This window comes from Clarias gariepinus, chromosome 11 (assembly GCF_024256425.1).
Source record: "Clarias gariepinus isolate MV-2021 ecotype Netherlands chromosome 11, CGAR_prim_01v2, whole genome shotgun sequence".
Lineage (NCBI taxonomy): Eukaryota > Metazoa > Chordata > Actinopteri > Siluriformes > Clariidae > Clarias > Clarias gariepinus.
The window spans coordinates 7,193,987-7,206,163 of NC_071110.1; the positions used below are offsets into that span (position 1 = coordinate 7,193,987).

General features: G+C 35.5%; 1 protein-coding gene across 2 annotated transcripts in view; it reads right to left on the reverse strand.

Annotated features, from left to right (window-relative positions):
- Positions 1–1,359: 1,359 nt before the first annotated feature.
- Positions 1,360–12,177, reverse strand: part of b3glcta (beta 3-glucosyltransferase a) — a 174,942-nt gene continuing 164,124 nt past the window's right edge. Inside the window, exons 14-16 of one of the 2 annotated variants that reach the window (XM_053506669.1) lie at positions 8,222–8,366; positions 3,032–3,233; positions 1,360–2,712 (exon numbers count right to left, since the gene is read on the reverse strand). In XM_053506669.1, the coding sequence (XP_053362644.1) occupies positions 3,066–3,233; positions 8,222–8,366 (313 nt within the window). In that variant the 3' untranslated portion in view covers positions 1,360–2,712; positions 3,032–3,065. Of the gene's footprint in view, positions 2,758–3,031; positions 3,234–8,221; positions 8,367–12,177 lie in introns of both variants that reach the window. The other variant, XM_053506668.1, reaches the window with a different exon arrangement.

The window sequence follows — 12,177 nt, forward strand, 5'->3', positions numbered from 1 at the left end:
CAAAAGGACTTGACAGACACCTAGGAAGCCGTCCAAATGTGTTCTCTTACTTTTGGAGAGACACACTCCCCTCAGACTCACATGTTGAAAAACAAACTCTTGTTGCCATAGACTTTTTTCTGACACATTTGTAATGGAAAAAAACTGTTCATCTTTGCTAATTTTTTAAAATGGTTATGGTATTGTAATTTAAAAGAACCAGTCAGAGAGTGATTTGTTTTTTTTTAAAACAATCACTTGATCCAACTGCATCAATAGACTACAATAAGAGAAAACTTACCTTCAATCTTACCATCTATCTTTCTACAGTTCAATCAAATAGTAGATTTTTATTTTTGTGGCGGAATTTTTACACATCACTCGAAACGAAACGTGAAACGTGTTCGTTGCACACAGACGTCTGACTGGAAATAACAAGCAGCATTTTGTGGGATTGTGGGAATGATTCCTCCCACAAGACCTCTGGGACACTTATAAATGACATTGGATGTTAAACCTAAGGTCACTGTCTGACACAAAATTCCCCTTGTAGGATTCAGTAATCCATGTTTTATGTATCTAGATTAGAAAGAATAACATAAAACTGTTATTTAAGATGCACTGAGCATACGCATGTGGATTTCATAAGCACCACTGAGAATTCATGTGCACCTTGTGTATAAAACATGTTTTCTGTCATAATGACATAAAAGAAATAGAGATTCATGGCAAAATGCAGCTTTTAGATTTGATGGGTATATATTGTCTAGTGTAAAGTGCTCTCTTTCATCCTCTCTTTAATCATCTGCTTTGAGAATAAAGGCATCAAGAGCACTTTTTCTACAAGTACGCTCTTCTGGAGTATTTTACACCGTCAACAGGGTCACTAAAATCCTTTTGATTCCAGTTGTGCTTATGAAACCGGCTGCAAAAGAACTAAAACAGTTATTTCATTTAGATCACTACACTACTATTTAAAAGGTGAGAATGTGCTCACAGTAATGTAAAATCCATTTTTTGCTCATGTCATTATTCATGAAAATATATTAACAAGGGCACGGTTAAGCACTCAGAATAATGCATAAACATATCCGCGTCTGAGTCATCAAATTATTATAAAACATTTGGAATATTAAATAACTAAATACTACTAAATCAGCCAGAATTCAAAAGAAATACGTTGCTATCCTCTATACCTATTTTATATACCATGTACTGTACTGTTCTGGACCCAGCAAGTCATCCTTATACAGTATACTGGGGTGAGTCAAAAATTAACTGCACTCCGCCATGTAGAATTTATTTGTATTACCCTTTTCCCCATATCCTCCTTGCTTTTCAATACACTTTGTCCATCTATCAACATACTTTGATACAGTATATTCCCTCTTTAAAAAAAGTTTAGCCACGAATGCAACACTGTATTTATTACTTTATCAGAAGTGAATCATCATCCCTGTAAGGCTGCTTTCAGGGGACCAAAGAGGTGAAAGTCTGATGGAGCAAGACCAGAACTGTAAGAAGGATGCCTAAGCACCACAAAAGCAAAGTTTTTGACAGAAAACAGAGTGTCGACAGTGTGGGTAGAAGTGTTCCAACAGGACGACTCCCTTGGATAGAAATCACCAGTGTTTTATCCTTCAGCTCTTTAATAAGCGTCCCACTGTAACAAGCACTGTTGATTATTGAACCTTTTTTCTGATAATGTTCCAATACTGGTCTTCGAGAATCCCAGAAAACTGTAACCGTTAATGAATTTTCCAGCTGATGGTTGACTTTTTCTTGGTCAGCGATTGAGGATGTTTCCGTTCCATACTCCGCCATTTACTCTCAGACTCGTAGTGATGAATCCATGTCTCGTCACCAGTAATAATTCTCTTTACGAAACTCTCACCTTTCTTAGAGTATTACTTAAAATTTTGTTTGCAAATATCCTTCTGTTTATTTTCTCCCGGTAGTTGTTTCAGCACCAGGTACACCCTCGGACCACAAAAATAGAACCGCTGCACACTGCTCTTCTTTCGTGGGGCATCATTTTTGCTGGCACCGCAGTTACAAATGAACTGATGTAACACTTTCACACCTGCACAGCAGTGATCGAGGAGACAGGATCCTTGAACGGAATGCGCTGATAAGCCAACAGAAGTTTTAATATAAATAGTTTTTGGACGGATCATTCTTCACTTACCCTTGTACAGTACATTTACACACCATGATTTATGCAAGTGTTGAGACAGTGCACAGACAATAAAAGGAAAGAAACAGGTATCAAGTTAGTTAAGTAATGAGAGCACAGAGAATGTTTTTAATAATGGTAGTTTTATAAGTAATATTATACACATCATTAAAGAAAGAAAGAGAACAAATAATAATAATAATAATAATAATAATAAAAAAACTCTAAACATATTTTGCCAAGTAATGACCAATATTATAAATACTTCTTACACATTTCCTTACAAACTTTTGAAAACACTTTGCCTTTCAACAATTCTGAATACTTTTTTTTTTTATATATATATATATAATTCCCAGTGACTCTTGGAGACTCTGCACACATCTCAAAGCAGTTTAAGAGATATTTGGAGAGGAAGAAGGAAAGACTAAAGAGGCAGTGCTGTTTGTAATGGACTGGCCTGCCCAATCCTGAACTTTCCAAATCAAGCTGTTCTAAGAGAAGGTAAAACGAGACATAAAGGCATCCAAGCATCCTTCACAAATCTCTGTGATGTCCTGTGGAGAGACATGGCAGGGTATCTCTGAGAAGAGTCTGGAAAACTGGATAAAAAACAAACAAACTCTAAAGCCAAAGGCGGTTTCAGTGGAATACACACTTTGTTACTGGTAAATTCAACAAATAGTGGGCCTAGTTTATCATTCTTTTAGTAAGGTTTTATTAAAATGTATGCAAATTTTTATCATCCAATAACCAACATTTTTTCCCCAAAATAACCAAATTTTCAGGAATTACTCATTTCTTGTATAAATACACCTTTTAGAACAATTAACAAATTATTGTCATTCAAACATTTATCATATTGTCATCATTTACCTGTCCACGTCCTGCTCTCAAGCGAGTCCATTTGTTATAACTCTTCTTTCGAAGCTTTTCTGAGTCGTTCTGTACCGGAGGCTTGCACGTCATCAATTAGCCACTTGTGAAACACTGCGATAGGGTCAACATTCCAGTGTTTGTGGAAAGAAATGGGAGTCTGGTGGGCTAGAAAGTCTCTGGCATAATCATCCGGCCGTGCCTATGGGCAACACAAGGAAACACCACAAAGACTCAGGAAATCTGGGATGCAGTCAGAGCATGTACTGGAGCACTTCCTCAATTAGAACATGACATTCTGTTTGTAGGGTTAGCACGGATTTAAATGATTGAACATTTACCTGGAATAACCGGCTTTAATTTAGCGCTAATTTATTGCCCCGTATAAATCTAGGACAGAATCTGGCGATGGTGGTGCTCTTTTCCAAAATGTGTTCAAATCCAAACACGGAACACGTAAAAGTTTTTCCGACCATTTTGTTTATTTGTTTGTGAAATACTGCGTGTCTGGAAAAACATCTGACATCGAACATTTGAATAAATTATAGCACAACGCTGATTTTATACAGGTTACGTGATCTTCTGAATATAAAATGTGACATGCTGACTTGGAGGCGGCATTATCCAGTCTGCTGTCAGCTTTGATTAGTGAATCGTATGTGGAATAGAGACTGTGTACCAGAATTTGGATCTGCTTTTCTTGGTTTTTTTACATAAAAAACACTGAATATGTACATAAACACTCATAGGTTCTAAAATCCCATTTTATAGTTAATTACTATTTGTTTAGAAAAACGTGTAAAATAGGGTGTAATTGCATGAAATAGTATGGATTTTATCGAAATAGAATTATAACAAAGTCAGTTACAAATTGCTTCTATCTGACTCTACCGTGGACATATCTGTCCTCTGAACTGGCACGCATTCGAACATCGATACGTCCTTGCTTGCATCATCTGGTTTAAATAGGTTTGTTTATTGCTACGTTTTGTCATTTAATTCAAAATGATCTCAAACACTGCTCTATATCTGTAGGTTCCCACAAGTTTTGCTTGTATAGACTTATTGTCACAATTACAGTGAAACCTTGGTTTGCGAGTAACATGGTTTGCGCCTGTTCCCGCAAGACGAGCAAAGATTTAATAAGTTTTGACTTAAATAATGAACACGTCTTTGTTTACAAGTACCATGTACACTAGCACGCACGTGCTTCTTGTTTTGACGTTTAGCGTCACATGATCACAACTGAGTCAACGGTTTTTCTCTCTCTTGCGCTGCAGAATTGTGGGTAATTGTCTCCCCTGCTGTGCACGTTTCTCACTGGTATAATCAACATTCGTGCACGCATGTACTGTTTACTATAACACTGTGACCACGTGTGTGCGCGTACAACTTTCATTTTGTGTTTGTATGTGTGTGTGTACGGCATGTACTGTTTTTTATAACACACAAGTGTGCATGCGTGTAAAGCAAAAGCAAGTCTCATTAGAGAGGTTAAAGATCTATTTCCTTCCTCTTTGTATCAGCATGCTGTTATGTGTGCGCACAAGTCGTTGGACAGCATGCCCCTTTACACACACACGCCTCCTTTCGCATTCACACACACATACACACACTGTGCTCTACAGTGCTCTGTCGCAATATTTTTCAAAGGTAAAGTGCAGGTAAATTTTTTTACTTTACAGCAGTGATTTTGTTAGCGTGCATTTACGCGAGACTTATTAGTGATGTAGCTTGCTAATTTGTCAGATAAAACAGTCTTTCCGTTAGTGTTTGTGTGTGTGTGTGTGTGTGTGTGTATGTGTTTGTGTGTAAAACTCTAATAGGTAAATAGGAAGGTTTACTGTCTAAGATGAAATGAGGGAGGGTGGAGGGTCTGATTCCTCCTTTTCTCTTACTTTAGCTTCACACACACACACACACACAGCGCATGTGCGCATAAACAGAAACACTTATTTGTTGGAATTATTATTTTTTTTCTTTAAAGGTAAAGTGCAGGTTAATTTGTTTTACTTTATTCGTATTTTGTATTAATTATTTTTATGTATTTATTTTTTTTGGGCTGTGGAACAAATAATTAGATTTCCCATTATTTATCATGGAAAAATCCGCTTTGATTTTCGAGTGTTTTGAAATATGAGTACTTCCAGAACAAATTATGCTCGTAATCCAAGGTTCCACTGTATCTACAAAATTACCATTTTTACTGACTGTTTTCTCTGCTGTCCTCCATTGTTGAAAACTGATGACGCACCCTATACTTGTGCAATCATGTGAATTCCGATCTGACTAATTCTCAAGATACATACATTATCTGCTATAAGACCACAGATGAAAGTGACCCAGATCCTATCTGAAAAATATTAGGTTTGTCCATTTAAATAGCACCAAACAAATCAAATTCATGTTACATTATCGTAAAAAAATTTTTTGAGTCTTTTTATGCAGATAATATAAAGTAGCTTCTGTTAAGTTACACACTGGTGTTACACTGGTGAGCTCTAATTTCTAAACTGAGAAGTGCTTAATGTGTTTGGGAGGCTTTCCTTAAGGCAAGATCTTGTCTTCCAAATAGAATAATTATTTTAAACAAGACATTTATTGTTCTAATCCCCTCCTTAGAGCTATTTGAATAAAAAGTGTACAAATTATGTTTTTTTCTACCCTCAAGCTTATTTCACACTTTTTTTTTTTACCATCCAACTACACATCACTAATTAAAATACAAGAGTAGGATTTAATTTTATATACTTTTCTTTAAACCTCCTCTTTTTTTTTTACTTTGAAAATGCAATAAAGACATAAACCTTTTATTTGTTAATTCTATAGAACCCTTTTTAAACTGACAAAAGTACAAAGAACAGAGATCAGTGAAATGAATGCTTATACTAACCACCTCAAATGCTTTTTTTTTTTTTTTTTTTTTTAATACAATTGATGTTCAAGTCCAGGGCTTGTAATGAAAATCCTTGTGAATGAAGTTATAAAATAGATTGATGTTTACAAACAACTTCAAGCACAGAATAGTGATGAGACTGATCCTTAAATGGAAATTTTTTAATAATTTGTCACCAACTTGCAGAACAGAATCATTAACCAACCATGCTTGCACATTTTAGGAACTTAGCTGAGAGTTATTATCACACACCCCGTACTTTAAGAATTTTTCCACATGTTTGGGCCATTGAAGGAGTTCCTGGGAGGCCGGGGTTTCACTTGTGAAGCAGACTGCCTGCTTCACAACTGAAACCCTGGCCTCCCAGGAACTCCTGGATCATAATCCTGGTGTACTGAGAAAATTTTCGAGAGATTGATCTTATCTACAGTACAAGCACTTGTGAAATGTTGGGTTAAGTGCATAAGTCAAGCAGGGGATTATATATAAAAATAAAGGGAGTTTTACTCTCTTAACAGTGTTCTGATACATTCAATTCTGCACTAACAAAAGTCCTGGTTTCACTTGAACACCCCTCATAATATGAACTTAATGCCTATAACACATTTAAAAAAATGCTAATACAAATGAATAGTCACCATTGTGACAATTTCTTAAAGGCACTAAGACTTTTCTAAATGCTTTGTATCAAAAAGAATACAAATAGCAGGGTAATCTGACATATTCTTCTGTGTGACACCAAATTTCTCTATTGATGCTTGATTTCTGAAATGCACTATACTGTATGTTTATCACAGAAGCATAACAGTTTCTCGTTCAGTGTCTGCAAGGTCTAACGTCCACATACCACCAGTTATATATAGCGTGTATAAGACTTGATGTTGCTTTGCGCATGTAATATCATACATGCATAAGAAATATGTTCAAAGCGTGTAGAAATGTGTTCAGTCTAACTAGGAAGAACTTGCTCCAAACACATGGCCAATAGAATAAAGAACTTCAGTGCGGGGAAAAAATATTTAGACTGAGTTATGTGGCTCAGTTGAGCATGCCTTTTATACGCTGTAGGCGAGAATAAGGGGATGCACCTCCAAAAACACACTTAAATGAAAAAAGTTGGCATACAAGCTTGGAAAAGCATAACAAAATAGAATGCAACAGTTTGGATATGTCAGCGGATCACTGGCTTGATTGCAGTTTTGCATGACAAATAAAATTAAAGAAGGAAAATAAAACCAAGTTTGATTAGTTTAATTAACTTTGACGATACCAAAGTTCCAATACTTAATGTTGCAATACTTTTACTTTTTTTTTTACTTTTACTTTTTTTTTATGGTATTTTATTATACCATATCTTTTTGAAATCTCAAACCTACTGTAAATGTCTAAACTTTCCAGTGAAAACCAAAATATTACTTGCCCTTGTGCCCCGGTATTTGTGAGAACTTCATACCATACGTTTGTTTTAATGCCTTTTCTTGCTCTTTCTACAAATGTTCCCTCTTCGATGAATAAAATCCGATGCAGACCTTGCATTTGTATCAGGCTATTATGCCATTTTAAATACAGTTACTCCTGGATAAATACATTTACATGCAACTACTACAATACGGATTTAGAGTTGTACTCCAACTCAACTGAATCTGTTTCAGCATTTCGGTTTTCACAGTCTGAGGTGCTAATTCACTATGACGTCCCTCATTTGAGACCTAAATACCTGACAAACAAGGTTTTCCAGGCATTTTCTGGTAAGGACTAATAAACCTTAAAACCTGTCTATTTTATGAAGGACTGCTGACAGCTGAAGCGGACAATCATCTTATATCTTGGCAATAGTGCAGTAATTAAGACTGACGGCTGGTGCTAAATATTAGGCAGCAAGCTTAATATGGCCAACATATTTTGCTATTAACCAGCTTTATTGGTGTTAACTGGTTCGTGTTCATCATCTACAGAAATGCCTTTTTAAAATTTCCAAGCAAAGACTTTTTAAAACTTCTTAGCTTGCACAGTACAGAAACCACTTCTGGCTGAAACCCCACGTTTCTCAGAAACCATGTTTAATATTGTTTTTTTTTTATTTTTTACTGAACTACCCCTGTTTATTTAACAAAGTGTTCCTGGGTTAAGATGACTTGAGACTACATAGTATTCATAATGTTCACAATAATAAAACTGAACATGTCCTATAAGCTTATTGCGAAAGCAGGTACAGGAGATCAGCATGATGAAAATCCATGTCATTCATGAAGTAGGAATATTCATAAGTGATAATTAGAATATGTGCTGCTTACCTGGTGAAACAGTGGGCTGTGTGTGACGGAAAGTCGCAGAGAGTTGAAACACATCCCCAGTACCATGTCATCAGGAGCATCATTACTGTAGCATTTACAGCCGCTGGCCAAGAGCCTCAGTACAGCCTGTCTGCTGAACACCATCCTACAGCATATAACACAATAAAGCACCTGATCTTTTTGTTAAAAACTTTACACACTTATACAATATTTTCATTCACATTTATAACTTTTGGCAGACAGGCTTATCCAAATCAACTTATGGAAATGCTTAATAGTCTTCATCAAAACATATCCTTATGCAATTATAAATGTGTCATGGTCTATACTGTATATACAATTATAGATATGTTTGCAAATCCCAGACTTTCTTCATACATAGTTCTAATATTTATTACTTTATGTCATTTCCAATTGAATAGCATTATCTGTTGTATAACTACCGCACATATTCACGTTAGAGCACTGTGCAAAAGTCTAAGGCAATAAGAGCTTATGGAGATAAGTGCTGCAGAGCAAGGGTGTCTTTAAAAAAAGCTTCTACATCAAATAAACGTTAAAAAGCAATAAACAGTAATTAAACAAAGCAAAGTCAATAATTGTTGCGACTTTCATTTGCTTAAATAGTCTAAAAAAAAAAAAAAACAAGTTGTGCAGTTTTATGAGGAAATTAGCTGCTTAGTTTTATCTGCAGATCCAGCCACAGTCCATTATTTTTTTCTGCAAAGTGGCCCTTAGCATAATATGCAGCTTTCTTTTTTTCTGGCCTGCAAATATTTTCCTGTATGTTTTATTCATTTAGTTAAAATTCTAATGTTTAAGAACCAGAAAGACTTAATAATGAAGTCATTAAATAAACCATGTGCTACAAAGATTGTATATATAAATTCAAGTATTTAACCTGCACCCTATAAATTGCACAGTGCCAATATTTGCACTGATGCAAATTCCTTTTTGTAGCTGCTAAGCTTCATTTCGTTGCAGATTGTCTGTACTGTACGGTGCAACAACAATAAAGATGTATCTGTCATCATAAAACAGATGGTCTTTATTTGAAATATCTCAGGGCAGATGTTTTTAATCTTGCATGCTGTGTGTGTGCGTGCGCGCCAATGTTTAATAGTAAATTAATTATTATTATTATAGTCTTCAGAGGGATCGATTTTTCTGCAAATTACATAATTTTGAATTTGGTTAGGTTAGTATTATGCAGCCAATAATTGTGTAGAGTGCTGACAAAGATCATTTGATGACATTGACTGTAAGCAAGTAGGCACTTCATCCTGATCTTAATACTGGGGATAAATCATATTGGCAGCTACAGTATTGTAGCAGCTGTCTTTTTTCAAGTATGAAGTGATTTTTCTTTTTTTTTCTCTCTACTTGGTAACTCTACCCCACTGCCCCTCACAGCAAGTAAAACGGTAATGAGAGTTATAGGACTTGTTTTTTCTAGCGAGAGTTGAACACACAAAAAGCACAACTTTAAGTCAATCAGCTTGATATTTATTTGTGGCTTTTGAATAGGTATCATACATTTCTAAGCATCCATATACTGTAGGATATGTGAATTTGGCTCAGATCAAGTTATTCTTATACAGGAAAAGGTTAAACCTTTTCATATTGTACCTTTTGTAGAAAACTCTTGACATTCAGTTTAGCACCTGCTACAAAACTGCCGACATATATATGTACGTATGTATGTGTGTGTGTGTGTGTGTGTGTGTGCACATGCACCTGCACCAGTCGTGCATGGTTAGTGCTGACAGGAAACGTTCTCGAAGAACCATCATTTTGTTTGTCACAAATAATCAAATAGGTATTTAAAGTTTTTACATTCAAAGTGTAGTTTAAAAGCAGGTATTAATAAAACAAAATAATTAAAATATACTGCAGTCTTCAGGGGCGGACTGGCCATCGGGAGCACCCGGACATTTCCCGGTGGCCTGACGGTCGTTCTGGCCTGCCGGCTGCCGCTGCGCAGACGATCAGCCTGGCATGTGATAGGCTGGTGTGCAACTACGAATTAATTGACGGATCTCTCAATCTACGAATCAGGCAATGGAAAGGGAGGGGAAGATTAGAAGATCAGGAGGGAAAATTACACTCCCACATCACATGACCCAACGTCAGCGACGCACTGCCTAATATCTGGCTATATCCAGAGACAGGGTATATCTGACTAAATCGTTCAAAAAATGGAGCGTAAACGCAAAGGAGGAGCAGAGAGGGAGCGTATTAAAAGGAAAAAAGCCCTGGCCGCAGACGCAGCAAGCTGCTGCAAAATCCCAGCCATGTTCGCCAGTAAGGGAACAGGTCGGTCAAGATTACATTTACATTATATTTATAATAATTTGGCAGACGAACACTTTCATCCAAATCACTTAGATCATCACAATCGATAAAACTAAACCAACAAACGAGCAACAATATGTAAGTGCTGCTGTGCTGTGTCAAGTCTCGTTTCGTCTGAAAAGGTGATGAAGGAAGCAGCAGCAGTAGCACTAGTGCTGTAAATGCTCCTGCTGTTGAGCTAGAGGTGGTGGACAGTTCAGCGTTTGAGTCAGAGAAGAACCCTTCAGATAAAGTTTAAGATAAGCAAAAAAACAGGCTATACTTTTTAAACAACATGTGCTTTTTATGATTTATAAGATCAGTAGAAGGACTGTGATTTTGGGGACATACAACTGATGGCTGCACAATTATAAGTACAGATTATTGAACACGCTTATTTCATATTGCAGAGCAACTACATGTGCAGAGTGAGAGAGAGAAGGATTCAGGGAAAGATTAAGGAGACAGTGAAAGCCTTGATATCTCTTTTGATTATTTTGCCTGTCCACAGTCTAAGGATTTAGATTTTTTTTTTAAGTATCACCCAATTCAAACGCCTACTGGTGTACTAGTAGTGCTAATTACTTACTGTTTACTCTTACTGGTCTGTTCCACATAATGCCATAATTGAGTAAATTTGTTATTTGTTACTTACGCAGTTATAGGTTTTGTTAAGTTTATTTGTGTTTGTGTTTCTGATACATTTAATATACTAGAGTTGAGCACTGAAAATACATAAAATGTAAATATTTCAACATGTGAATGTGTCTCTTATTATCTCTTTTAAAAAGCCAATTTTCTATTTGTCATTGGTTTGGTAGTATAAATGGTGTATTCCTAGTGAGTTGTTAAGGGCTATTTTTTTATTCATTTATATTGCATCTGGTAGTCTACCTGTTACAATAATAGGGTTAGCCTACAAGTTTATCAGTCCAGTAGATTACATGAATAGGGTGGTGGTGACTGCAGCAGCAGAGGTGGCCTGGGAGTCGAGTCAAATTCCCGGCCTGAATTATTGTCCCAGTCCGCCACTGGCAGTCTTAGATACAATTTGTGTGTTGACCATTCTGTAGAACCAGCCACAGTCCTACTGTTACTTTGTCACACCTGCAAAACCCAAAACGGTTTTTTTTTTTTTTTTTGCCTGAAAAAAAAAATGTAAATATATTTTTTTATTAATTTATATAATATGCTGCTTTCTTTTTCTGGTCCAGAGATAATATAATTTATATAGCAAAAATAAAAACAGTAGAATGTACTGTATATAATATGTGTGTATAAAACATGCAGCATTAAATTTAGTATTACCTTTTTCTGGCTGACACACTTCAGGATAATATGCATATGCAGGATATGTATATATAGTAGGCCCATATATGCATATCCTGCATATGCATATTATGCATATATCCTGGATATATATATATATATATATATATATATATATATATATATATATATATATATATATATATATCTTGTTGATTGTTTGTGAATTAAAAAAATAATTATATATATATATATATATATATATATATATATATATATATATATATATATATATATAATTTTTTTTTTAATTTACAATCAACAAGAATGAAATAAACAAAATGTCCTTAACA